Source organism: Drechmeria coniospora, chromosome 03 (genome assembly GCF_001625195.1).
Source record: "Drechmeria coniospora strain ARSEF 6962 chromosome 03, whole genome shotgun sequence".
Lineage (NCBI taxonomy): Eukaryota > Fungi > Ascomycota > Sordariomycetes > Hypocreales > Ophiocordycipitaceae > Drechmeria > Drechmeria coniospora.
In genome coordinates, this window is record NC_054391.1 from 1,403,710 (window position 1) to 1,431,174 (window position 27,465).

The following is a 27,465-nucleotide window of genomic DNA, read 5'->3' on the forward strand; positions in this document are numbered from 1 at the left end:
TACATGTGGTGAGAGAAACGCCCTCGTTCGAGTACGTTCCGGGGCTGTAACGCGGCAGTCTCTGCTCCGCGTTATGCTATCTTGCTCGCAGTCTAGAATATACTCACAATGGTCAGCAAATCTTCAATATACGTATGCTGCCACGTTTGGATGCGACGAAACAACCACCTTTTGGCATAACTACAGCTGGCCCTTGCATGGAAAATGCCATTAGTAGAATTTCTGCGAGATACAGTTGAAGGTCACGCATCATTCATGAGCAAAATGCTTGCGCGACATGTATTTCAAATGCGTCTAATAGTAACCCAGAGCTCCTCATTTGCGCAAGCCACCCTTCCTGGTGAGATAAGCGTATCCGATCACACCCAGGTTCGTGTTGGGAGCGCCATTACAGTCCTCTGCTGCCCATAGAAAATAATTAAGCTTCGCCTCGTTGTAACAAGAGTACAGAGGAATCGACCCCGGCACCTGGCTCGTATAGATCCATCCTGCAGGCCCATACGGAAGCTGGTTGTCGCATTTGGAATCGGTGGTAAGGAATGAAGTCTCTCCGAGGCGACACTCGAACAGCATAACGGTTCCTGGCTCCTGGGCACGTGGGATGAACCAAACGGCTTTGCCAAGGTAACCATTGGACGGAATTCGGGTCGAAGTAATGTAAGTGTTGCCGTTATATGCAAGCCTCAATTGTAGAAATGGAAGCTCCGAGAATCCACATCCCAGTTTGCTTGTGAAAACTTTGGTCCATGCGGGCTTAGGAGTTCCGTCCGATTGATGTAGACCGATTTCTTGGAGGTCTTGACTCTGATCCTGTATTTGGTAGTAAATATAGTTTTCAATACCCGGTGTGCCGAGCACGTTATGGTAGGCGACGCATAGTTGCCTCTCCTGCACGCCAAACGTTGGCGCCCGACCAGGTATCCCCTGCTCCACCAACTGCACCGTCCGTAGTTGCGGTACGTTGGGAAATTGTTGGTATAACCAACCGACAAGGACGCCGATATTTCCCAACGTTACGTAGGGAAAATCAAAGTAGGAACTTTCAGCCTCTCCGGGTTTATTGTAGGCGTTGATGGAGACGCGCCATAGCCGGCCTCCGACCTTGTCTGCGAGGCCCCGAAGCACCGTCATGCCCGAAAGCTGGCCGCCGGGCGCATCATCGAGTTCCAAGCCGAATCTGTTGTCAATCGATGTCATAACCCATGCTGTCGACTGTTCGGCGAAAACAGCATCGTAACCAGCAATATAGTTTTCTGCAATTTTATCGATCCAGCTGGCTTTATCGCAAGGAACACCCGAGCCACAGCCGATGTTGAAGTAATTCACGTTGCCGACTTCTCTGTTGAGGACGAAGTCGGCGATTCGGCCGTTGCCATTCAGCCCGTTATAGCGACGGGCCAGCATGCCGGCGAATCGTCCAAAGTCGGCCGCATCATCGGGCACGCAATAGATTCCAGCCGTACAGCCACCTTTTCCGCGTGCCCATTCGGGCGTGCCATATACAATCGCTGTCGTAACCCGACCTTGCTTGGTCCATGCGAAAATAGCTGCGTCTACCGCGGGGATAATTACGAAGCAGTGGCCGTCGTACTCCTGCTCATCCGCAGCACATGGCGGCGCTTTTTTGGTGGGCTCCCAGTCAGCCCAGACCAAATATTGCGATTGACCACCAGGGGTAGCGTCCCAAACCTGCTGCGTATTTGGCCAGGAGTCGGGATAGATGCCCTTGAGCTGAAAGGCCGTCCTGGATGGATACGGAAGCGCAGGTTGCGTTGTTGTTATTGTCTCTGTCGCCGAAGTGGAGGCAGACGTTTGAGACGTCTCCGTTGGCATAGTCGTGCCTGACATCACATCGGTGCTCTCATGAGTCTGCGTCGGAACCTGGGTTTGTGGTGGGCAAGTCGCGCATGCTTTGGTGACCGTTCTGACTCGATAGGACTTGTTTACTAATCTGTCAAGATCGACCATGGGCAGGTATATATATTTACCTAGTAATGATCGTTTTGGACCATGTTGTGTCGCAGCAGACGAGATCCATTGGCAGATACTCGATTAGCACTGTCGGCTCATGCTGATCTGCGCTTCCCGTCGTAGAGACGGTGGCGGCAAGACGACCAAAAGCGAGCAACGCTGCGTATAGACGAGAGTGACGTCGAGACATGGCCAAGGTTTGCATGCATGCATTGGGTCTGTCCATCGAATGTCGAAGTTTCCAAACGAAGCCCGTATTTGAAGTTGTGGTGTACGGACGGACAAGCTTTAAATGGCGATGAGAGAGACAATGCTGCCAACGTAAGGTTTGCCGTGTGGAAAATCACCGGGCGCCTTTCATATACTCCCTTCTGGAATCACGACATGATCTTGTGGGTATGATAGATAGTACGCGCGTGACGGCAACAAACAAAATTGCTGATGAAAACTAGCTTCATCTCCATGTTCCCTGGTAAGACATGGTTTCACGCTTAATCAACAGTAGAGCCCTTCGTTGGTCGCGTGCTGATGCCATGACGGAATACCTTGTGCTGCAAGTTGGCTTATATCCAGCCCACCCGTCTGGAGTAGCAGCTCCAGGCAGAGACACGCTGGCTCGAACGAGGTTTAGCCTCAGATGCTATCCAAAGCACTATTGGTATATTCGTCCCAGGTCCCCGTTCCTGCGCGAACGTGTTTTTGCTGCCAGCCAAGTTGCATTTCAGCAGTTTCTTGGCAAGGCTACTAAAGCTGCCAGGGAATGTTCATCAGCTATCGAGACGAGGCTGGGTTAAGCATTGTCGCCAAGTCGGCCCCATATCACCCTGCTTACCACAACGCGACGTGGGCAGCGAAAGGGCAGAAGCTGTATTAGGAATTTCGCAAGGCAGGCATGTGACATTAAGGTAAACCTGAAATGTCCGTGTAGAATGCCATCTTAATCGTTTGGCCTATCCAAGATGCTCTCCTGGACATGTCCAAGTTGCGATGCACCACCTTCTCCAGCCTTCGCACTACCTCAGTAGACTGGGGACGGACTGTACCAATTGGGTTTCTGGTCCGAGGGGTGTTTGGCCAGGCCGCTGTATCCCCAACTGTGGTCAGTAACGAGGTCGGAGCCGCATGTGCCTCCGGCGGCCCCCCGGGGGCGTCTGCGACGGGCGGTCCTCGCCTTCGGCTCGCTTCTGCGCATCAATGTAATGAAGTCTGGTGTGCATAGACTTGGTCTTGACAGTACGAGTAGATGCGCATGGGGAGCCAAAGGCAAGGCCTGCTTGCTGCCGGAGGCAAATGCAGCTCGAGCTCGTTACCATTGACCATCCCTAATTGCTCCAGTTAAAAGAACCAGCGATGTTGAATAGGGGACTGGCGTTGCCGACTGGAATGACTGCTCCGAATGCATTCGGAGACATTGAAAGGCTGGATGGTAGTGTCCATATAAGGAAGACGGTGTGAATCTGGAAGAATGTGGCATACCACGTACACCTACTTGACATGACCATGATAGTAACCGCCGTTTGGAGTCTCGACACCGCTTTAACAACTTGCGTATTGCAAGACCTCCTTCGCGTCGTCCCCGCCTCCCCGTTGTACAGGCCGACGAGTGTGCTATCAAACATGCGTCGATGCGCCTAGTGAACTGTGGCTGGTGGATGGATGGCAAAGATGGTGCAGTCATCTCGACATACTGTCGGCTGGACTGGTGCTGGGGCTCCCATAACAAAACGGAACAGCACGCTACACGCAGATGGTCAACGAGCCAACAGAGTCCATGGTTGTCCATAGTGCACACCATATTCTTTTGCCAATGGCCAACATCGTCACTTCCCTCGGATGCCCATTGTCCGCCGCCATCAAGACGTATGGTACAATGGATGAATGGCCCTTGCTAGCAGGCTCGAATCCTTCACAAACCCGTTCCCTTGCCGTCGTCCCTGCTCCCGAGCCTGCGCATCTTTTCCGCGGCTCGTCCCTTGCCAAGCTTCCCTGGCATCACCAACCATCTATCATTATACCTGGCTTCCTCTATGCACGCCTTTGCTCCCGGTGCAATACAATCTCCTGCCCAGAGGTCCATTGCAACAGCGGGAAGCTCGCGTGTCTTGCTGCACATGGTGCCAAATGCAACGCTGGATGCAACGTCCGACTGTCACTTTGCTCTGCTGTCAATCACCCACCCACCCCAATGCCCTATCTAGACAGCAACACCATCTTAAAATCGGACCCGAAGAACTGCTGCGCTGACATTGGCACAGCGGCAAGTTCAGAGTCACTCTCAGCCCTTACCCTTTCTCCGTGTTTTAGAGAGTCCACAAGCTCAGCCTCGGTGCATGCATGCTACTGTCAGGATGTTCCTGGCCCGGAGCAATCGTCCCTACTGTCGTCGCCTTCAAGACACTATGGTCCGTTGCAGCAAAAATGCAAACCCCTATCACGACACATCGGTCGAACTACTCATATGCCATGCCAATAATCAATTCATGACGGGGCACATACTAATCTGTTAATTACGTCATCCAGCCCAGTATCAGCAAATTCCACGCGCCATCTGTACCCCCTCCACACTCCCTCCACGCGTGCCTTCAGCCTCAAAAACCTTCCTTCTATTATATCAAGACAAGCCAACGTACCAGTAATACGGAGTATTCCGTACGGAATACATGCACTCGTTGTAACCACAAGTGTGGAGCTTCGGGTGTTACGCCTGTTCTTCCGCGATTCGGAACTACAAAGTCCGTTTCCGCATCCCAAGTTGTTCCGGGTGTGGGCCAAGGTGACGAAGAGAGAAAAATCAGCAGCGTCAAAGGGTGGCATCTCCGCAGGACCAGAACGGATCCTTCGTTCTTCGTACCCATCCATCCGAGTACGGTACGTATTCGGAGAAATGGCGTGGTCGGATTTCCCATTGCCGCTGGCAGTACGGAGTATCACCTCGACGGACAGGAATCAAGGAACTCGACCTGTGCCCCGCTCATCCATCATCCAACAAGAGGCCTGCTTCATCGCTCCATTTGCCGGATGCCTGATGCCTAAACTCGTCTCGGAATCAGCCTTCAATGAGGATAGGGGCAGGGACAAGAGCATACTGTAGACAACGGCCGGTTGGTGGCGCCTCCCAGGCACAGAGGCACAGGAAACGGCACTGACACAGGAAAAGGCACAGGCACCACCGACGAACCGAATTGAGTCTACTCCGTACGGAGTATCTGGCCGCATCTCCACCCTCCCCCCCCCGGCCTCGAGCCCCGGTCAGACAGAGGTCTCTCGCCCTGTGGCGGCAGCTCATTCGCCGGCTTCCGAGGGCACGTACTTGCAGGAAGCAGGGCGGATGAGAAAGGGGAAAAGAGAAAAAGTAGGACGTTGTACGGAGTGATACCATATGCGCGCGCTTCATCCATGACCGCCTCTTCTTGGCTCGGCGAGGAAACGTTCCGGGTAAGTTGCCGTCGCTCTGGCTAGGGATGGGTCCAACGCATGAGACATGTTACCCGCTCCGAGGCGTCGTCGCTCGCCCACCTGCTTTTTCTTAATTGACCTGAGGAAGCTGAGAACTGCAGCAGGCCTGCCAGCCTACCCCATGATTGGGCGGCGGTGACAGTGCCCAGGCAATTGCCGTCATTGTGACGAGCGAGGAACCATCGCACACGCATGTCCGTTCACCTCACATCTGTCCGATCCAGTCGATGAGTGAGACAGGCCGACGCATTGATGAACACCAATATGCCCACCTGCATGGCCATCAACAGTACCTGCAGTTACGTGTACGTGTACATTTGGCTGTGCGCACAAGTACGCATGGACAACCGCCAGAGCCTGTCTCCATTCAGCAGCACCGGTCGACGCAGGGGAAGCTTACGAGCATCGTGATTGAAATGCACACCTGCCCATGATGACCTCGAGCAGGAATTTTCAAATGCCTGTCGAAAACTGTGATGAGCCATTGAGACCCGGAGGGTAACTGTGCTGTCCCTAATGTCAGCGACGAGTTCTGATTCATCATTTCAGTATCAAAAGGAAGCAAGGGTTGGGGTCTTGGGCCGATCGATGTAAGCCTACCACAGAAATGGGCACGCCCCTGGACGGTAATTTCTTGTCGTTGGGTGGTTTGATGAAAGGTAGCAAGCAGGAGGTTCATGTTGTCTTCGGTTTCTACACCTCCTAGGCAATGACACGATGTGACGATGATGCTGTTGCACTAACGAGGTTTGTGGTAAGGCGCTTCATGGCAGTATATCAGTACTCGCGAGGCAAGATTGGTAGTCGTGGATCTCAGCCAGGTTATATTTCATTCAGATAAATTCGAAACCCGTCATCCGCATCGAAGGCAGCCACGTCGTTTCTCCGCAACTTCAAGCTCAACCCGTGCCAAGAGCGTCAGCAGCTTGGCGAGTATCCAGAACAAATATTTAGATTCAAGTACCTAAATATCCGAATTCAGCATCATCTGCTACCGTGTTAAGGATGCTACATAGTCGTAAGAAGCATCAGCAAGTGACGGCAACAGCATCTAGCCGTTCTTGAAAGTCACATCCGTATCGCTCGTGATCTCGCTGCTGGCGAGCACACGACCGCGCTGCTTCATGTACCACTTTTCAGATCCCCCCAAGTTCAGTGTTTCGCCTGAGCTGGTCGTGGCCTTGCATTTATGAAAGTCATAGGTCGTAAAGTCGGGGAACGGCACGAGGTCGCCTGGATCCTCCGCGATCCAGTCGGCGCTCTTCTGGCACAGCGGGCCGTGGACGCTCTTGACACGGTGTGTGGCCGCAAAACCGGTTGACTTATTCCAGAAGTGGCTACATACACCTCGTCGTTAGTTTGTCTTTGCGTCGACTTCACTCGCCAGTCAGGGTCATGACAAACGGCTCGCTGGCTGGCTTACATGGTGCCCGTCGTGTTGGATGTGGCTGTGACTTTCGTGTAGACCTCGTCCCCAATGCTGACTGTTGGTGAAAGTAGCTTAGAATCCATCTCTCTGCACGAGGAGGGCCGGGCGTTTGCAGTCTCACCTTTCACCGCCCCACGGATCCAATTTGCAGGATAGAACTCGTACCAGGTGTAAACATCGACGACGCCGTTCGTAATCTATCATGCGAGCATTCTTCAGCATCTCCGGTATCAAAACATCTCAATCAGAACAGCCGCTGCTCACGGTATGACCGGTGCCTCCCTGCAGGAGCACGGTACAATTTCCAACGCCGTCGATGCCAACCCACTGGTAAAACCAGTACTGGTCCGTCTTGGATCGTCCAACTGGGATAGAAACGTTGGGCACGGTCCAGGTCGCTTCGACTACGCTGATGCCCGAGCCTGCCTTGACGGGGCCAGCCCAGTTGCTCGAGAGGACATCCCGCTTTACGACGGAAGATTGGGACAAGGGAGGGTGGCTGTTCACAGTGTCCCTGATCCTGGGGGTCCCAACGGAGCGCGCGCCAGCAAAGCTAGCAAGCACCAAGGCAGAAAAGACGGAGAACAACATGATTTCCAGGCTCTGTAGACGATGAGATCTATACGATGCTTAATCTTTATCGTTTTCGGTCCCTCGGTTTTCTTTGCACCTGTTGAAGGCTTGATGTCGAGATATATGTAACCATATACTTATACCTGTCTTCCGCCTGTGCATCGCTGGGTATGTGTCCCGAGGGTCACCAATGGACATTTGTCACTCGGTTGATGGATGAGCTGCGCCTAGACGCAAATGCGGCAGCCCGATATTGAAATTCAACAAAGGTCATATTAAAAACTGACCCACGTGTCGGCTCCAGGTTGATGAGGAGATGACCGGGCCTTCCCTTGTGTGGCCGCCAGCAACAAGGTTGCTGGCTGAGAGCCCACGGATTCCGACGCGAGAGACCAAGAAAATGAAAAGAAGATGGCAAACTGTTTTGCTTGATTCCATTGATGCCGTGTTATCCGCTGCTCATGGCTGTGGCCGCGAATGAAGTGAACACTAATGCATTCGATACAGCACATGCCGTGCTGACGATGTCCTCACTTCCACAGCGCTGACAGCAGTAATTAGCAGTATCGCAATCGTCCCCGGGGATCGAGTTCCGGACCTCCTTCCCGATGTGGCATCGACAACATGTTGCGTCCCGGCCCTTCTCCAGGATTATGAAATTGCCGTGCGGAGTAAGGCTGGGTTCCGGCCGACGACCGGCAAGGCTTGCTTCCACCACTTCCACAGTCGTCCGTATCCGTTTAGCCTGGGTACTCTCTTAGGTGGCTGCATAATATCTCCCATCTCATGTGACGTGGTATTCCGGCCCGAGACTCTGGAGCGCTGGCCTGGCGTGGAGACCATCGCGGAACAGCGAGCGAAGCCCAGAGCCCAATCGCAGACGACGAATGAGTCGTGTGACCATCGTCCAATTCCCATGGGTGTTGACACAATACCAGAACCCGAGCTTGATGGAACTCGTCTGTGTAGCGGAACTGGATACCTAGTCCACAGTCATTCCGTGCATTTTGTGACATTGGTGCCGGTTTGAGAGGCGGAGGACCACGATTGGTCATTTGTATTTGGAATTGACCGCCAACCGCGGCAGATATTTGGAATCCTCCCGGCTAATGATGTGTCGCATATTTCCTCACGATATCGTATCGGACGAGATTGCGAGGTGTTGGTCTGAAGCGAGGTATGAGGATGACCACATCCCTCACGACGAATAGACGAGTCTATTCAGGTCATTTGACCGCACCGTGGTTGTGGCCTGCTCTTTGTAAATGCATCTCAACGTAGAGCGAGGTATGAGGTTGGTCACGCCCAAGACCACTGCAAATGGATGAGTACGTTCGAATCATTCGACCGGCCGTGATTGAGAATGGCTGTTTGCAAGTGTTTCTCAGTATGGAGCGAGATCTTTTCTGTCGAGAGGATGGTGCTAGTGAAGCCAAATCAAATTCAACATTGCAGATGCATGTGAAGTGAAGCCCGGGGGTCAACTGCCGTACGATATGCGAGCACCATGACGGTACGTATCCATGCCAGTTACCGAACCCACGAGGAAGGCCTCACAAATTGCTTGCCAGCGCCTTCCATTTCACAATTTGATGACCAGAGCCCCCAACCCCAACCACAGGCAAGCCGTCGTGGACGCTGCAGACATGGAACTTGTCCATCGCAGACATCGATGGTCTAGATGAATTTGGTGCAGTGTAGCCTCCTCTCTCGGCACAAGAGCGATCGTGAAAAGGGAGGTCGCATGCCATGATATAATACAGTCAACAGCGGGAGACGAGTAGATAACTCTCTTGACGAAGAGAAGGATATGTACCATTCATTGTCCAACGCCAACGCCATCACCTCTGCAAAAGCTATCATCTGAGAGGGTTGCCGGCAAAGATGGATGAGATCAAGCTAATAATAAAGAATCATAGATGCATAACGCCAGTCAGGTTGGCTACGAATGCTCGCTGGCCCTGTGTGGCGTCCTGAAACAAAGGGTATCTCATCATCCGTCCAAAGTCCAACCCTTCCTCACTGCAGCCGAGCATCAGGATTCAGATCTAATCATTTGGGCGGTTACACCCATCCTCATCCATTTGTCACACTTGGCGGGCGGCACGGCGTAGCCACGGCACGGCGAGCCACCACCATTCTCCGACCGTCGTGGCCATGCCATCCACGGCGTCGGCCAGAACCCCCGTCCGTCGCGCCCAAGTCACGAGGAGCTCGGCTTCAAACTCGTCCAGCATCGGGTGCAGCACGCTGCAGATGCCTTCCATGTTCATGCACCCCCGCGTCGCGAAGGCGAAGCAGAAAGCGCCGAGGACGTCGGCCCACCTCTCCGTGTCGCACGCGCCGAAGAAATCCATCCACTGCGGCACCTCGGCGCCCGAACGTCCCGCCGGCGGATTGTTCGCGACGACGGCCTGGAGCACATCAATGTCCTCGCTGAACTGGTACGTGCTCGTCGGCACCACCTCGAGCCCAAAGTGGTAGTACGACTTGGGGTACTTCCGGCTCTCGTAATTGCCCGGCTCGAAACCGAAGGGAATGTTGGGCACGCCCACGGGTACGAGCTGGATCCGTCCGGAACCGTTCAGGTTCATCAGCGCCATCATCGCGCCGTCGTTGATGGTGTACGGCACCATCATCGTGCCCTCACTCCGAAAGGCCTCATCCAGCTGCGCCTTGAAATCCGCCGCCTCGTCGTATTTGCCTCCCTGCGCCATCTTGGCCAAGGTGGAGACGTACCACTCGTTCAGCCGGTATGGCCGACCCCCGAGCAGCGGCTTCCTGCTGCGGCATATAACCCGCTGCTCCGTCAGCTGCGCGATCGCCTCGCAGAACACGGCAGATCTGCGCTCCCTGTTTTCCGGGCACAATTCGTGAAACTTGTTCTTTATGTGCTCGCTCGAGTATCTCGTAGCTCCAGTGCTGCAGAGTGATTTTATCCACGACCTGGCAATGACAAGCTCATCAATCTTTGTCATCGGCCACATGTTCAAACCCTGCGCGGCTTCGTCCAGCGTCACTGCCCCAGCTTGGGACGTGACGGCCTCGAAGCGGGAGAAAATCGACGTCAGAGGGTGAAAGTACCTCTCCCTCCAATCGTCCGGAAGCGCCTTCACATCCTCGAGGGAGTAGCGCCTGTTGAGCTGTTCTCTCGATGGCGGTATCTGGAACCCCTCTCGAAGGGGGAGCTGCATCGTCCACTGTATGAGCCTCTCCCAGTCGTAGTCCGCCGCCTTCTCGTAATCGATCATCGGAAGCTCGTCGTTTTCGAGCGCCGTGATAAGTTTCTCCTGAAAAACGCGCGTAAACTTGGCGACGTATGCGCCCTGCTCCTTGCGCGCAGTCGCCCAGAACCGTCTCAGATGCAAAAGTTCCATTTTGGGGAACAGCTTCACGAGCATGCCCCAGTCGATAGCCTTGTCTGCACCACCCAGCAGCGAGCGAACAGCTACCAGCGCGGCCATGACCTCGGCATGGTTGGTCATCTCTGAAAGCTCCGCATATGTCTCCGTCTCATCCACGCCTCCCTGTCCCGTTGGAATGGCAGTGAGGGCACGGCTGACGAGAGCGACACGTTTGATCTTCTCTTGTCTCCCGTTGGTCGTTTCTTGACCTCGTCTAGCTCTTCGCGCCGATCTTCTCAGCCATCTGTTGACCGAGGCCTCAATTTCGTCCTCATCCGATGACGTATACCCATCCTCTGCCAGCCTGGCAATCGTTGATTGCGTCAATTGTTCACTGGGCGGCCAGCGCAATTTTGGATGTGGTTGAGATGTGTGTACGTCGGAGTCGACAAAGAATCGAATGAAGATGTTGTGAGGACCGGCCTCGCCCGCCGCGCCCTGAATAAAGTGCGACTCCCTTGACAACTCTACATCCAAGTAGGCCAAAAGCTTGTTGACGAAACGTCGGAATGGGTCGACTGCCAATGCAGAAACATTATTGTTCCTTTGGCCTCGAGCTCCAAACCGTTTCTCGACCTGGTGCATCATTTCCGACCATTCAAACCACTTGCTGCTAGGTAACCAACCGTCCAGCGTGAAACTAGTACCAAGGCGTTCGAACTGTGCGACATCAAACAACGGCCATTTCCCGTTGATGGCAGAAATTCTCGTTTCCGGATCGAAGTTGAAGGTAAGGCGCGACTGCTTCCCTGTTTCTCCCTGTTGTTGTGGGCGGGATGCGTTGCTGCCATGGGCTACAAGCGGACGAGATCTCTGCGAACCGACGCCTGAAAAGTCGTCTTCCAGATACGTGTTCGGCTCGAGGAAGCGGATAGTGGTGCCCCTTTGTGTCGTTTTCTGCGTGATTTCCGACGCATAATTTAGCGTCGTCGTCAACAATTCAGGACCGAAGCTGCTGCTGTCGAAAACGACCTTCTTGCCACCTTGGCGACGGGGATTTGGCAATAGTTCGTCTGTGCCTCCAACTTTTTGCCTCACAGAGTACTTCGGCAGCTTATTGCGGCGGGGGCTGTCGACTTCGCCAGCCCGCTTGGCGGCCAGCTGCGCGGCGTAGACAGGGGCATCCAGTGTCGCCACTTCCCTCGGCAGATGACGACGTCCGCGGACCTTTCCATCTGGAGACGGATCGACGCTGGAGGTTTCGTCTGGAGCTGGCACAGAATGTTGGAACTGAGACTGCTTCGCCTCCTCGATCAATCTGAGAGATGCGGGAGAGAAAGCATCCAGGCCAGGGGTGGTGATCAGCTGACATTTGATAAACAAGCCCTTCTCATCTCGAAAAGCATGCCAGTGCTCGACGACCAAGCTACTCTGCAGCAGGTTGTTCAACGCAGACAGATGATCCTTCTCCAAAGGGAGAGCATCTGTGGGGTATGCAGCACCCCAGGCTGTGACGACAGCGTTCCAGAGAGAGCTTCCTCCCAGGATTGCACCGCCGCTCTTCTTCAGCATGTCTGAAATGATGCTGCATAAGCGCCCAATCAAAATCTTGTCCTTTCTAGGGCGGCCCCTGCGGCTAGGTGGAGTTGGCAAGACGCTGGCTGTGCTTAGTTCGACTTCTGGGTGACCAGAGTTGCTTTCGATCTCGAGTAGTGAAGGTGCAAGGCTGCTGGGACGACTGGTTTTATGAAGGACTGGGATTTGACGCGGCTGGATCGCCTCGGTCTGCAGCAGAGCTTGCTGAGTAGGCCGTCGAGCAGGGGGGTTTTGGGACGGTTCCCCAGAATCTATCGTATGCTGCTGGCAGGACACGTCGTCTAGTGGCGATGAGATACTGAACACTTTGCCTCGGCTTCGTGGCGACTCCCTTTCTTCTTGATGCTCTTCTGAGGCTGATCGCCGCCGCTTCCTGTGGCTGCGTACTGTCGACATTGGCGATTCGCCGCGATGCTCGACACTGCTCCCACCAGGGGTCAGTGGGCGCTTTTCTTGGGCAGAACTTTTAACAGATTCATCCAACGCGCCGGATATTGTTGGCCTCCAGAAGGCAGTCCTTTTTCCTTGACGTCCGGTGGGGAGAGTTGGCGCAGTGTAAGATGGGTTACAAGTCGTTCGTGACTTTTCAAGGTGGTACTTCAGCCCAATATCATTCTTCCAGCTGCCGCCACAGGTCTCACATTTCCATGGCCGCAAAGCCTTTGCTACCTTGGCCAACGACTCACGTGGGCGGCCTCGCCCCCGGATACCACCGCGACCGCGACCACGTCCACGTCCACGCCCGCGGCCATGGCTCTCATGAGCTGGAGTAGACAGATTCGAATCCTCCTCAACTAGATCTTCTGCATTGCTTCGTGAATCTTCTTCAACTTCTACCGACGGCTCTACCTTTCTGGTAGGCCGGATGTGTTGTCTCGTCTGGCTTTCGACCTTGACCAAGTCTTGAGTCGGTTGATCCATGCTCATCGCCTCAAGCAGGAGCTCCGACCGAAGTTTCATGATGACAAGGAGGCCTGTACCCGACTCCAATCCAGAGGTGTTTGAAGCCAGCTCCGGCTCTACGTTATCACCGTCACCGTCTATCGACGGCTCAGGCGATCGAGTCTTGCTCAACTCCCTCAAGGCAGCCTTTTTCGGCCTACCTCGCCGGCCAGATTTGAGGCCTCCGTGAGGTGTTCGGAGACCGCAGATGTCGGACAAGGACATTGGCGTTTCTGTGACCGGAGGTGGCGCTGTAACTGGGCTGAAACCATATGATGTGCAGTCTTTTGAGGCCGAAACGGCCGTATCGATGGACTCCGACGCCGAAACGGCCAAGTTGGAGCGACTGTCTCGGGTGCTTGCTGTAGCTGGCTGAGTGAAGAAAAGATAAGCGGCCACCTTACCCGTGCGAACATGCTCGCTCCTTAGCTGCAGGTGTTCCAGGTGGGCGGGCTGGATGCCAGGTGTTGCCATGGACCCAGTCATGGCCGCCAGGAAGCGGTTGAAGGTGACACCAAGCGTCAAGGAGTAGATGTCCGGGTTCGACAGTCCGCTATCTCCTGACGACTGGACCATACTCGCAATCGTATGAGGTAGTGGTTTGTCCATGCTCCAGGGGCATAACACGCTGAGTCGAGCACTGCTGGCGCGTTGCGGGCAGTTTTCCTCATCACCCTCCCCGCCATTGGCGCCTCCTGCTCTAGACGACGGCTTTCCATTCCGCTTTCCCGTTGACAAATATATTGCCCAGTCGTCCGGGTTCAAGTCGCGATTGTACTTTATGCAATCTTTGAAGACCCGGTTGTCGAGCTTGGCAGAGACATATTGGATGACACCACGAGAGTTGAGGAATCTGCAGGTTTTGGAGACGATCTTCATCTGCCAGCGCATGCCGAGAACACCGAGCTTCGACTTCAGGTCTTGCATGCGGATGACATCCCACTCCTTGGTCACAGCCATAAAGGTGGTGGCTAGTGCAATGTAGTCAATGTCCGTGCCGGTCCAGCGAACATGCCAAGGTACGGGGTCGAGCGACCCGGCTAGGGTTTGATGGGACAACTTCATCTCAGTTTCGGGATTGGCGTTGGCGCTGGCGTTGGCGTTGGCGTCGGCTTCATTAAGCAGCGGCGGAGTGAAGGATTTGAGCCATATCTTGCTTGTCTTGGTCCCCCTGACGAGCGTCGTCCTCTTCGTGATGTATCCTTTCCGGACGAGGGCATCAGTTCGCTTGGGCACCGAGCGCTTGTCCTGGTCGACCAGGCGGCCCAGATCTCCCTGGAGAATTCCGTTTGACCTGCTGGATGCTATGCCGAGAAGCAGAAGCCACTCGGAGCGGGGGACGCGTTTGTAGTCGACGGCATGGCCGGTGATGGCCTCCCACATGGTAGCCTCCGAGGTGGACACACGGACCTCATCCTGGACCGCCGTCTCCTTCTGAGAATTATCATCGGGTGCTTGATGCAGATTCGCAGCATCAATGTCTCGCTCACCGAGCTGTGGCAGGGCTAAGATCTCGGGCAGAGAGAGGTGGTTGTACCGTCTCCCACGGCCAACTGACACATCGCTCCTCGCAACAATCCAGCCCCATATGATGGAGGCTGCACTGTCTGCCTTTTGGTCATCGATGGTGGCTAAAGAGGAGCCAGCGGTGGCGGATGAGTCGCGGATGGCCTTCAGCAGCTCTCTCACAGAACAACCTGCGCGAGGGTGGTATTAGTGACGACGTCGACACGATGCGCATCTGATGAGGCCTTTGCAGCCTCTCAACCAGTGTGATGTTCATAAAGATGATCAAGCTCACACGTCAATAGAACACCGGGTTCTCATCACCTGAGCTCTCTTCTCTTCTCCGTACGAGGAAATAACGGGAGAGAAAGTGAGAGTGTGAAAGAGAGCAAAGTACAGAGAGGGAGGCAGAAAGCGACAAGAGTCGGGCATGGTTTGATGCTCAGCGGGCACTCACCATTCTCACCAGCGCATGAGATGTGCATCAGCAGAAGCGCTATCAGACCCTCAAGCTCCCATGCCATGGCTATCAGCAGGTCCGGGGCGTCATTGTCAGGTCACGTAGTGGCCGCTCATGAAGGGGGAAAAATTATGTTCGAGCCAGGGTTTGAATGCACGACCAACAGAAATTCTTCCGACGAGGCCGCGGCGTCGATTTTGAATTTTCCTGGTAGGTGGAAAATGGGTTGGTCAGGAAGCCTCCAGGGGGTGGGGGGCGGCTGCTGCAGGGACTGGAACTAGCGATTTTGCTAACGATCTGCGGCGATGACGTAATCGTTGTCGAGAATTCGAAACCATGGTGTCGAAGTTTCGAATCTCCAGTTGATCAAATGCCGCTGGAGGCGTTTCGATCATTTGTGGTTCTCATATCACTTCAAATCGGCTCGACTCCTTGCCCCTGGCTACGGAGTTATATTTGCATGTACGTACGTCGGTGTATAATGCTTTCAAACTACTGACCAGGAAGTGGCCTAAAAACCAATGATATGTGAGCGAAGGATAAGTATCGTCATTACTCGTATTTTGTATGCCTCTCTCGAGTTCTCCTCGTCGGTTCTACTGATCAGATCAGATCTACGCCTTCTTTCTCTGGCCGTCGAGCTTGGCTTGCTCATGCTCGCGAATCTTTCTGTATGCATCAATGATATCGTTCCTCGCCACCTGCAGCTCTTCGCGCCGTCGCAGACTTCCAGCGGCCTTGGGCACGTTGTCGACGTCGACGGCAGCATCGCCAATCCTGAGCGGCTGTCGAATCTTCTTATGGAGCTCGGGGGGCGCTTGTGCCACATCGTGAAGGCCAATCTTGACCTCTCCGCGCCGTTTTTTGAGCGCGAGCCAGGGATCCTCGTCTTTGTCCTCGTCTGGCTTCCCACGCCGCCTCCGGCCCTTCTTCTTGCCGCCGCCTTCGGTGGATTCTTCCTTGAAGGCGGTAGAAGAAAGGATGCCGGCGGCGTCGTTCTCCAGCTCGCGCTCCACCTCCAACTCCAACTGTTCATCCCTCTTCTCCTGTATTTTCCGCTCTTCTGCCCGCCACTGGTCGTACAGTTTGTGCATCTTGCGTTCCTTGATGGTCCGGTAGACTTTGAGGCCCTGTTCGTCCTTTCCATCCCGAATCTTGGTCTTCTTGGTGAGTCCGGACACGGGCAAGGCGGCATTGACGCGAGCGGCGAAGGACCTCAGGTCCTCTCCGGGCTGGATACGTGGTGCTTCCGGGGCAACGTCGACCGCAGCAGACGACGGTTTGCTCTTATCCGCTCCATCGTCAAGGCCGGATCGAACCTTTTTCCCTTGGGCGACGGCCATGAGTCGCCGGAATGCGCGCGGCGTATCGTTGTCTTTGCTCCGGCTTTTGGGTTTCTTGGTCGTCGTTACTGCCGTCGTCGTCGCGTTCGATTTGCCATTGCGCTTGCTGGCTGCCTTTGCAGTTACGCGTCCCTTGCCAGAAAGAGTGGGCAGCGACCGGGCCTTTTGTGTCGGCGGCAGTTCATAGCTGTCTCGTTGTTAGAACCCTGGATTGCACAGCATGTCTGACGGCAAAGGGGTGATTCGTACTCGCCATCGTCACCGCGCTTCCGCTTATGCTTGTGAGGCATATCGTGGGTTCTTGGTGATGTATCACGGAGAGACAATGTGTGTCAGCACTGGGAATATGCAGCCCTTCGTCCAGGCGCCCTTGGTGAGATGCTGTTGGGCTTGGATGGGTGTGCATTCAATTGAAGATGCTGATGCCGCTTCGTGAAATTTACGTCGATTAGGTGGGTCCACGCCTTTTTTTGCAATCTGCCTGTATCATTTCGGCCTATAAGGGATAGTTCTTATTAATAATTAATGATTTATTCACTTAGCACCGTCGTAGTACTCCGTACAGTCCGTCCAGTTACAAAGGACATGTACACTAACTAGACTAAGTAATTAATTAAATAGTTACAACAAAATACAGTACTGTATATCTAAGTATGTACTTACGGTTACTGATCTTTACTACTGTACTCCGTATACTCCGTAGTCATGGTACACTTGCATGGAAGTAGGTGAACAGTACAAGTCATTGTACATATATTACTCCGTACGGAGTACAGGTAAGTATTAATATTCCTTAGTATTAATATTCCTTAGTACATACCCGACCAAATATGTAAGTACAAGCAACATGACTGACCTGGCCAGTAGAAGAAGGTGAGCGCGCTTGCCGCTCGTACAATAACAAGCATCGTCTTGCGAGAGGTTGGGGTTCTCATTACCCTCAGGTTCGACGAAATAGTCTCCGTTCAGTTTATGCCGTCTCGTCCACTCATCGATGGTTCGAATACTGAAGTTGCGATATCCGACACGAGTCATTACATTTGATGATGTTCTCGGGTACGCACCCTGCCTGAATCCCCGATGCCAGGCTTGCATGTACACAAATGCTCACACAGTATAAGAGCGCTCGCCTGTCAATCTCCGTCATGAGACATTGGACTCGGCCAAAGTTCATGAAAGGAATACCTCGCATCAAACCAGCCCAATGTACGGAATACGCTCGGCTCTATAGGATCCATCCTTCTTATGGGTGTTAATCGGTCAGTGAACAGTCCAGTCTAGCGCATCCCAGCCACCAGCACCAGCCACAGCGAAAAGGTAGTTTCATTCGGCATCATGAGAAACGACACCCTCATCACGATGCCTCTCGGGAAGGCTTCGGAAGTTTGAGGATTTTTGGCACGCTCGGTTGATGTAATATCGAACAATATTGACCCTCCTCTGATCCTGCTGACCTGACTAATGGGCGGCCGCCTTGGTCATTGCGTGGCATGGACTGGGTTCTTTGGGTGATCATGATCATCAACGGAAGCTCCGAGCGAAGTCAATGTCAAGAAAGCCATTGTCTACGGGAGCGCTGCCTGTCCGTGTAGAAATCAGGCACTTCTAGCGTCGCACTCTGGTCATGTGTCATGGGCATGTCCATTGTAGTCGGTAAGTCACCTCCCGACTTCCTTGCCTCCTCTTTTAATGGGCACCAAAATCGAGTGCACCTTCTTCAGCACAGGCTTTGTCATGCGGGAAATGGCTTCTTCAACGCAATTCTCGAACTTGACATTGAACAAGAAGCCTGGTCTGCCCCTGGTATTCTGTTGCCTGGACCCAAGGACAATACCATGCGCCCCGTCTAATTTTCGTGTAAGTGGCACGCATCCCAGCATACTTGGCGACTTGCCCGCACCTGTATCACGAGTCCACGACCTCCGTGTCGCCAAACCATTGACGAAATGGTTTCTATACATAATGGAACATATCTCCTGCTAAATCCACATTCACTTCTTGTTGGCACGGATCAGCCGTTGAGGTGGGCGCTGATGTGGCGTCAAGAACAATACTAAGAGTCACAATGCTAGCATGTGCTAGCACATCGAGCGGAACGGGACCCCTGGAGTAGCGTGCGCCCTCGTCCCCAGTGATGCCTGCACGGCGAAATGGAATCAAGAACAGGCGGGTTATCTCAGTCAAGCTGAAAGTAGAAGTGAGGCCCTCGGAGTTCTATGGTGGGGTGTGATACCGTTCAAGTACCCATTCCGGAGGGCCCTGCATCTCCAACCAACCCCCTTGTATATCAGTCCAGTGAACAATGCTTTAGAACAATAGGAAACGGTGAGCACTGTGTATGGTGATACATGAAATAATACCGGGTATGCGTGCCGAGGACAGAGTCGGACATCATCGACGGAACTCAGCGCTTCTCGTATGCTCACCAACCCCGTCGAAGACTCGGCAAGGCTTCTCTATAAAGAATCAGGCAACTCCACATTCTGTGAAGGAAAAAAGCATTATCGCCATTGACTCTTTCAAACTATTCCCAATAAGCTTTATCAAAACCTCACGTATACCTTGCTTCCAATATCAACATCCAACATGCCTTCCAACAACGTCAAGACTCCCAACGGCCCCAAAACCGAGACCCATGGCCAAAGTTACCTGGGTTGCACTATCATGTAAATGAATTGCCACTTCATTCATGAGGAAATACTGGGAGGAGGACAGGCATCTGAGATGTTATCAGCACATCTCCATAGCATCGACCATGCTTGCCCATTTGACTACCGCTTCTTTTCTACCACCGAGGACTTGGCTAGTGTCGACATCCGACACGACACGAAGGATGTGGGTGAAGTTAAAGAGATGAAACAACAAGATCAACCGAGATGAGATACGAGAAATAGGCTCCATTCTGTTTTTTCTCTCATTCCGTTCTTGCCGTTGCACATTGTATAACCACAGGCTCCAAGAACATTGTTCTCAGCAGCGGGACACCGCGGCCAGATGAGGAGCTTCTTTATCATTCGATCAATCTTTCCCAATTTCCCCAGCCATCGCAGGCTTTATCAGGTACATGAATAGCGTCTATCAAATGCTCCATTGGAGAACACTTCAATGTACCAGTTAAAACTTGTGCTCGCTATAATTGACTCCAAATATGCAAATCATTGCTGAACACTTGAATGTCCAGTACCATAACAAACTGTTATGGAATAAAGATCGTATAGTGTTGTCCTTGGGGCTTCCGAAGACTTGTATATATTTCGTAGCAACTTTGCGTCACTGATTTCCATATCTCGCCTCGCCAATGCCGACCGAGGATACCGTGTAAAAACAGATATTGACCAGGATGTCTCCCATTATTTGATAGAAAATGTTCTACTCTAAAGTTTCTTGGCCTGTAGTGTATCCATCACTTGCAACTTGGATGACCGGGTGCACAAGGCTCGTAAGTGCTAGCTCCTTCTTCCTGCAGACCTGTTGATTACACGTCAATCCAAGCTCGGTAAGAGCCACTTGAAGCACAGTCCGCAGAACAATATAGAACCGATAATCCATATCTAGTGCACGCGATTCAGTACGAATCACCTTGGTCTGGCTTACATCTGCAGTTCACCCTTCTCTTTGGTTTTTTTTCTTCGATGCTAGCAGGATGCGGTTTGGAAGAAAATAGATCAACACCATCAAATCGTGCTATTTATCATGGCATAGTATCTATTACCAAATTGATTATGCGACATAGTCTTCCCTGGAAGCCTGACCTGCAATACAATGAGGGAAGAATACATGCATGTATGCAGGTACTCGAGTATGAGATTGGTTGTGCAGAGTACAGCAGGTGTACTCTGTATAAATAAGTACTCCGTAGTATTCCTTACGTACTTGGTATCAAATAGGGACGGAGTGCGAAGTACGGAGTAGGTGACGATATAATATTTACTACCCCGTACTTGTAATTGCAATTGTACTCAAGTTCGGAGTACGGTAATAATACTGTACTTATCTAGGTAGATGCATTAAATACTTAATAGTACTCCGCCTCCGTACTCGTTACAAGCAGTACTTAAGTACTTACATGTAATGGGGAGGGGAATTGCCAAAACCGGACGATGGTCCACCCACCCGCATATGGAAAAAGCGGTGAGCCATGGATGTGGCAGAATCTGGAGATTTTTGTAAAGAGCCTCTCGCAGCGGTAGGCCATGCAAAGCCCAGCACCTTGTTTCAACATCACCCGCCTCTTCAATTTTTCTAGTGCGCGACAGCCAAGACAGTACAATGGTCACCAAGAGCAAACTGAGGCTGGCAATTGCCGCCGAGAAGGGCATTGACTTCAAGAAATTGAAGCAGCAGAAGAAGCACAAGGCGGCTCTGAAGGAAAAGTGTGCTCATGATGGCGGGGTGTCGTCAAAGGATGCCAAGCAAGGACACGTCGAAGTTGAAAATGAGAGCGACGAGGAGGAAGAAGAAGAGGATGAGGATGAAAATGTAAGACAAATCCATTCCTCAGTCTATCCTACCCCTCAGCCCTGAGGTAATCAGTTCTGACAAACAACCGCAGCTGAATCTGGATGCCGTCGACGATAGCGATACATCCGAGTCGTCGATCGAGCTTGAAGCGAAGATTACGAGAAAAAAATCAGAAGCACAGCCAAAAACAAGGCTGAGGACGGATGCGGACGCTGCGGAAGAAGAGGATGACGAGGAGGACGAGGATGACGAGGATATTCCCGTCTCTGACCTCGAAGACCTCGACGACGAAGACAAAGAGGATTTGATCCCCCACACTCGACTCACCATCAATAACACGGCTGCTCTGCAGGCCTCTCTCGACCGCATCTCCATCCCCACTGGCAAGGCGACCCCCTTCGCCTTCCACCAGTGCGTCGTTGCTGCCGAAGAAACCGCCGACTCGATCCCTGATGTATCCGACGACCTGCAGCGTGAGCTTGCCTTTTACTCTCAATGCCTCGACGCTGCTCGCCGAGGTCGTTCCAAGCTTCTTGCTGAAGGCATCCCTTTCTCCCGTCCCAAGGACTACTTCGCCGAGATGGTCAAGGAAGATGCCCATATGGAGAAGGTGAAGGCTAAGCTTGTCGAGGAGGCGTCGGCAAAGAAGGCTGCAGCCGAGGCACGCAAGCTGCGCGACTTGAAGAAGTTTGGCAAGCAGGTCCAGGTGGCAAAGCTGCAAGAGCGCCACAAGGAAAAGCGAGAGACGCTCGAGAAGATCAAGACATTGAAGCGAAGTACGGTTGCCCCATCCCGACACTAAATCTAGCCCGCAGAGACTGACGCAACTTCCCTACGTGCAGAGCGACAAGAATCTGGCGGTGATGGCGGTACTAAAGAAGCCGATATTTTTGACGTCGGCGTCGACCACGAGTTGGCCAAGCACGCACAGCGCTCTGCCGGTACTAAAGGCAGCCAATCCCAGGGCGCCAACGGAAAACGCCAGAAGAAGAACGAGAAGTTTGGGTTCGGTGGCAAGAAGCGCCACGCCAAGTCGGGCGATGCTATGAGCTCTGGCGATCTCTCTAGCTTTGATGCGAAGAAGATGAAGGCCGGCGGCAAGGGCAAGGCACAGCGTCCTGGAAAGGCTAGGCGGAAGTCCATGGCCTCACGGTGATGATCTCCCAACATGCAAGGGCGAAGAAAACGTTGCAGGTGTATTGGGTAGGGGAGTTTATGGTCGTTGCCGTGTATATATACATTAGTACCTGCTGCCTCTCTAGACCGGGCCAGACGCTCCTCTGGTGCAGTCGGTCACGGATGAAGTGATCCCAAACTGTACACAGAGATGCCAATAGTTGGATATCGCCCGAATCAAGCTTACGACATTGCGCCCTTCTCCCATGGAGCACGGGGCCATGGATGTGCGAGCTGCCGGCCAGGGAAGCGTACTGTTATGAATAGTTCCCACATGTATCAACGTATGAACTGGGTGCCTCTCACCCAATGTACAGAACAGCACGCGGGCAGGCATCTAGGGAGGTTCACCGCGAAGAAAAGTAGGATTCTAGAACGCACCGGTTGGCAGGTACTTTCATGAAGTCGTTGATTCATCTATGACGCAAAGGAATATGTAGAAGATTGTGTGTTACTACCTGTCCTACAACGCACGCCACCGCGGTATCCCATCGTCGCTTGCAGGGCACCCGAACACCGCTCGCAACGAGACTTCCGTAGTCTCTGGCGAAATGTCTCAACCCGAGCCAGCAAAAACTCTGACCAAAAAAGGGCGGTGATGCGAGAGTGTTGGTGCGCATGGAAGGGCCGACATATATATGCACATCTATGTATGTACGGGGGAGGGAGATAGAAAAATCCAAGGGTGGGCCAGCAACAACGGCGACCAAGGTGCGATGTGCCGTGGAGAACGAAAAGCAGAACAAACGGAAGTAAAGCAAGGGATCCCAGCAACGCGATGATCATCACGAGATGTTGCGCGTAGGCAAAGAGGTCCCTGGACGCCGTGAACCCATGGTATCGAGGCAAGATGTTGTGCGTCGCGTGCGAAGCGCACGCAACGCATTGCTGTGCTATGCAATCGTGGCCCTTTCAGAAGTATGCACTTTTGCGAAATCGAAAGCCTACGGCTCCACACATCGCCAGGGGCTTGAACTTGGGGTGCCGGCCATCTGCTGTATTATGTCGTAGCGATCCTGACCCGTCCGGTCCGGTCTGTGGCTCATTGGGGGGCAGCGACACACCAATGACGGTGAAAGGCCCACGCGCTCTTCTGGCACTCCTTGCTACAGTACTTGGTACGGCGGCAGCGACGGCATTTCGCAAACTGTCTCGTGTACTCCTCCCACTTGCCACATTGGTAGTAGGCGCATTGTCGAATACCGCCGCGCGTATCGTCCTTGCGGCAGAGGTTCCGCATGACGACGCCTGCCCAGTACTGCATGTCGGTGCTGTGATACCGGACGGTGAACTTTTCGACCAGGGGGAAGAGGTTGAAGTCGTTGGGCAAAAGATATTCCTCTTCGTGAACGGAATCGACATCGTCGGCATCAGAGGAAACTTCATCGCCGTCCAACAGGTTGAGGTCTTTGCCGATGGTCAGCTTCGGCACCAGATGGCTCTTCTGAAAATAAGACCGAAGGCCGCAGTATTTCGACACGTAGGCGAGGAGCTGAAGCGACATGAGGACGTCTTCCTCTCGGGGCATCGCCGTGAGCATGTGCTGGTTCGGAACGAAATGGCGGTCGAGCAGGTAGCGTGGCACGGTGGAGTTGGGCACGGCCGGCTGCGGCGTGCCCATGGCTGGCCGGCTGGGAGACAACCCGATGGCCGGGACCGGAGCAGGGTTCACATTGTTGGCAATGCTGCCGTCGATCGGGGCGCGGTGGGTAATGTTGAACGTTCCCGCATCCTGGTGCGTTTCGGACACGGTGGGGTTCGTCAGCTCCAGAGAAGCACCTGCCAGCAGGCTCTCACCATCGTCCATGGAGATGTCTTGGATGCCAACGGCTGATGGAATCTCGGCGGTGCCCGTCATCTCGGCGTCGGGAGCTTCATCCGAGGGCATGCTGTCCACGTTGAGCTCGTCGGCCTCGACCGTCGAGACCTGATGCCTGATAGAAGGCCTTCTTCGGCTTCGGTTGGCGGCGTCGACGTTGGTCGCCGGTCGGACCGTCGGCGACCGCAGCTGAGGCGGCGGGAGCGGGGTCGTGGGTGAGGTTGGCTGGGAAGCGAGGTCGGCATAGGGGAAAGGAGCCATCGAGGCTAAACGGTCGACGTCGCGCACGGGTCGAACGAAGTTGTTGTCGATGCCGTCGAGCCCGATGCCAGTGGCTGCCAGTGGCTGCAGGAGATGGACGGCGGCGACGGCCGCCGGTTGTCTGGTATCGGCGCCACGGAAGCTGTGCTGATGACGGGCCGGAGTCATCGTCGGCCGCTCGGGAGCGGTCAATATGTTCCGGGGGAGCGCAAGTACGGATGCCGATGGCTCGCCGTTCGTCGGCTGGGCGGCGGCCGTCGATGGCCCGGCGTAGGAGGCAGAGACATCAATGGACGGGGGAGGAGCATGTCGGCGGATTGATCTCTGGTCCAGCTCGGGGCGGACGGGCCGGTTGGCGAATGAAGGTGTGGCTTTGGAGGATGTGCGGTGGTCGTGACGGTGCCGCCTGTGGTGATGATCGTGCATCTGCTTTTGGTTGGCTTCCTCGGCCTTCTCGCGGCACTTGTCAATGACCTTGATGTAATTGTCGAGGATGGTGGCGATGACGGGGACCATGTCTGATTCGACGACGCGGGTGCGGACGTTCTCGGTGCCGCGAACGCCAATGTTGACGACGCATTGAAAGGCGAGGTTCCACTTCCACATGCCCATCATGTCCTTGCTGCGACCCTGCTTGAGGATGCAGACGAGGCGCTCGATGCCTCCATCGACGGTGAGGATGTCGCGGATGCGAGCCGACGAGGTGGTGAGGTAGGCGAGATGGTTTAGGGAGTTGATGAGAGGCAGGGTCGAAGTGCAATCGAGGGCACGACGATCATAGAGGGCCGTGGTGATGCCCACCGACGCCTTGTTGACGTTGGGGATGCTGAAGTTGACTTCTCTCATGATGGGCGGGCCAACAGAGCTCGGTCAAAAAATGGGTCGTCGGGGCGTCGAGGGAGAGACGTTGACGATGTACGACGTTGCCACGGCACGCTGTAGCTGTCGGCTTTCCCCCCTTGGTAGAGGGGAGTGCAAGGGAATGATGATGTAGCCGCCAGGCCGATGGGGGAGTGCCTTGGGCGTTGAAGCACGGGAGTGCTGGCTGATGGAGACCCGACGTCGCGGGTGGCGAGAGGAGCGGAGGCAAATGAGTCTGTGCAGTGGATGCCTCACTCCGGATTGGCCCAATGGTGGCTTCCGACGAGAGGCAAGAGAAGTGGGCGACGAAGGGTCGAGTGGATAGGCGAGGGGGTATGGGTACGGACTCGTCGACGATGGCGATGGCAGGCGTGTCGGAGAGGAAGCCCGAGGGGAGAAAGGCTGCTGGTTGAGGATGATGGCAATGATGGTCGATGGAGCGAGGATGAGCGTGGGAGGGAAGAGATTGGCCGGCGATGGCGCAGGTGTGTTGTGTTGTGTGCGTTGGTGCGGTGTTGGTGTTTCAGAAAGGGCTTGGGTTCGACGGGCCGAGACGGACGAGGAGGAGGAGGCGGAGGAGGAGGAGGAGGAGGAGGAGGAGGAGGAGGCGGCGATGGAGTGGTGAGGAGGAGAAGTAGAAGGAGGAAGCGTGACTGACGGACTGGGCCTCGCTCGATTGGAGGGAGAAAGGCCGGATCGAATGGCTCAGCGGCCAAGGGCCAGTGGCCGTCAAGATGATGCGAGGAAGCGGGAAAGCCGGTTTGGCAGACTGGCTCGAGACGGAGCCAGAGGCAGCGATGGACTGCAGGAAGCAGAGATGGTCGACAGTCGATGGCCGTTGTCGACGGAGCACATGTTCTGGTTGTCGTAGGCACTGGCGAGACCGTTGCGATGGGCCGGTTGGAGGCGGCAAGGAGGCGGAAGGCGGTGGATGATGATTGATGGGAGGAGGACAGCCAGGCCGCCAGCCGTTGACCGTTGGCCGTGGGTCAGGGGGCGTGAAAAACTGCGAGGGCTGGCTCGCAGCAAGGCCTAGCTGGAGGATGGGGCACGGCCAGGCTCTGTACGAGTCGACGGGGGCGACCGCTTCAGCGACGGAAGCGCTGAAACAATTGGACAAGAGGCGCCTGTAATTACACTCCCGGCGCTGGGCATCGGTTCACGGCAGCCTAAAACGTCGGTTACCTGGTAATGGTACTTGGCGGTACCTTTGGCTTGCTACAAGCACTGCGTACTAGGGGATACTACAAGTTCGTTAGTACCTAATGGCAGTGTGTTAGTTCAATGAACGTACAGAGCAGGCCTACTTGTGCTGTATTCGTACTAGGCACAAAGAATGAATGCGTGTCCACGATGTACTCTGTACCCTTAGAAATTAAGCAATGCGGAGTACGAGTACTTGGGTGTACATTAGTGCCGCCGAGGCCGAGGAGTAGGTACGAATAGTATCCGTACTCCGTAGTACTGTGGCAGCCAACCGCCAACCAAGGTGCGGAAGGGTCTTTGGAGAGGGTCAGTTGACACGTCCGCTGAACACGTTCCCGTTGAACACGTCGCAGGATGGAATTGAGGCCGCCCCCTCAATTTGCCCACGAACAGTACTCTTAGACCAGCCGAACGGAGCAAAGCATGCTCAACCCTCCACTTTGTTTGCTTTGACGACGCTTCGATGCTCCTCCAATGCTGCCATGCTGCCATGCTCCATAACACACCTATGCACGCGAAGGAGCCAGCCAGTCTGTCGATCCTGACACTGTACCAGGGCACTGTACTTGGAAACGTTGCGCCTGCAAGCAGCCCAGCGCACAACACCACCAGCGCACTCCCCAGTGTGTGTTGACCGTTGCTTTGTTTTTCACCCCCCTCCCCTCCATCTTCCGTAACTTGGATCATCTTCCTACAAAATCCCTCAATTCAAGGGAACATGCGATGTATCGATTTCGCTGCATTTCCTGTATGTTTGTGTCTGTTTGTATTTGCCCAAGGCACTTGAAGAATTTGCCTGCCTTTGTATTATCTCAGTGCCGAGTAGGCAGACACCCAGCCGCGTACGTACTGTGCCTCTGCTGTTTCTACTTACAGTACTATCGGTGCAAGTAATTACTGCATTGGTGTACTGCATTGGTGTACTGCATTGGTGTACTGCATCGGTGTACTGCATTGGTGTACTTTGTTCATTCAGGCTACCACCACTAGCAGGTACTGCCGTGCTTATTACCTCTACCTCCCTTTCAATGCGAGTCACAAACAAAGCCAACAAGGTGAGT

General features: G+C 54.0%; 7 protein-coding genes across 7 annotated transcripts; 1 reads left to right on the plus strand and 6 right to left on the minus strand.

Moving 5' to 3' along the window:
- Positions 1-315: 315 nt before the first annotated feature.
- Positions 316-2,161, minus strand: DCS_06251 (uncharacterized protein; the record flags this gene model as incomplete). Its single annotated transcript, XM_040803542.1, has 2 exons — positions 316-1,744; positions 1,989-2,161. 2 exons carry the CDS (start codon positions 2,159-2,161, stop codon positions 316-318), a joined length of 1,602 nt encoding a protein of 533 aa, XP_040653646.1.
- Positions 2,162-6,478: 4,317 nt separating this feature from the next.
- DCS_06252 (uncharacterized protein) lies at positions 6,479-7,447 on the minus strand (the record flags this gene model as incomplete). Its single annotated transcript, XM_040803543.1, has 3 exons — positions 6,479-6,764; positions 6,851-7,053; positions 7,121-7,447. 3 exons carry the CDS (start codon positions 7,445-7,447, stop codon positions 6,479-6,481), a joined length of 816 nt encoding a protein of 271 aa, XP_040653647.1.
- Positions 7,448-8,169: 722 nt separating this feature from the next.
- Positions 8,170-8,772, minus strand: DCS_06253 (uncharacterized protein; the record flags this gene model as incomplete). Its single annotated transcript, XM_040803544.1, has 2 exons — positions 8,170-8,535; positions 8,707-8,772. 2 exons carry the CDS (start codon positions 8,770-8,772, stop codon positions 8,170-8,172), a joined length of 432 nt encoding a protein of 143 aa, XP_040653648.1.
- A 744-nt stretch (positions 8,773-9,516) lies between these two features.
- On the minus strand, positions 9,517-15,341 carry DCS_06254 (uncharacterized protein; the record flags this gene model as incomplete). Its single annotated transcript, XM_040803545.1, has 2 exons — positions 9,517-15,008; positions 15,275-15,341. 2 exons carry the CDS (start codon positions 15,339-15,341, stop codon positions 9,517-9,519), a joined length of 5,559 nt encoding a protein of 1,852 aa, XP_040653649.1.
- Positions 15,342-15,891: 550 nt separating this feature from the next.
- Positions 15,892-16,910, minus strand: DCS_06255 (urease accessory protein UreD; the record flags this gene model as incomplete). Its single annotated transcript, XM_040803546.1, has 2 exons — positions 15,892-16,807; positions 16,870-16,910. 2 exons carry the CDS (start codon positions 16,908-16,910, stop codon positions 15,892-15,894), a joined length of 957 nt encoding a protein of 318 aa, XP_040653650.1.
- A 3,979-nt stretch (positions 16,911-20,889) lies between these two features.
- DCS_06256 (Eukaryotic rRNA processing) lies at positions 20,890-22,237 on the plus strand (the record flags this gene model as incomplete). Its single annotated transcript, XM_040803547.1, has 3 exons — positions 20,890-21,099; positions 21,173-21,857; positions 21,924-22,237. 3 exons carry the CDS (start codon positions 20,890-20,892, stop codon positions 22,235-22,237), a joined length of 1,209 nt encoding a protein of 402 aa, XP_040653651.1.
- A 1,062-nt stretch (positions 22,238-23,299) lies between these two features.
- On the minus strand, positions 23,300-25,183 carry DCS_06257 (MYND domain protein; the record flags this gene model as incomplete). Its single annotated transcript, XM_040803548.1, has 1 exon — positions 23,300-25,183. The coding sequence occupies one exon, from the start codon at positions 25,181-25,183 to the stop codon at positions 23,300-23,302; it is 1,884 nt and encodes a 627-aa protein (XP_040653652.1).
- Positions 25,184-27,465: the final 2,282 nt, after the last annotated feature.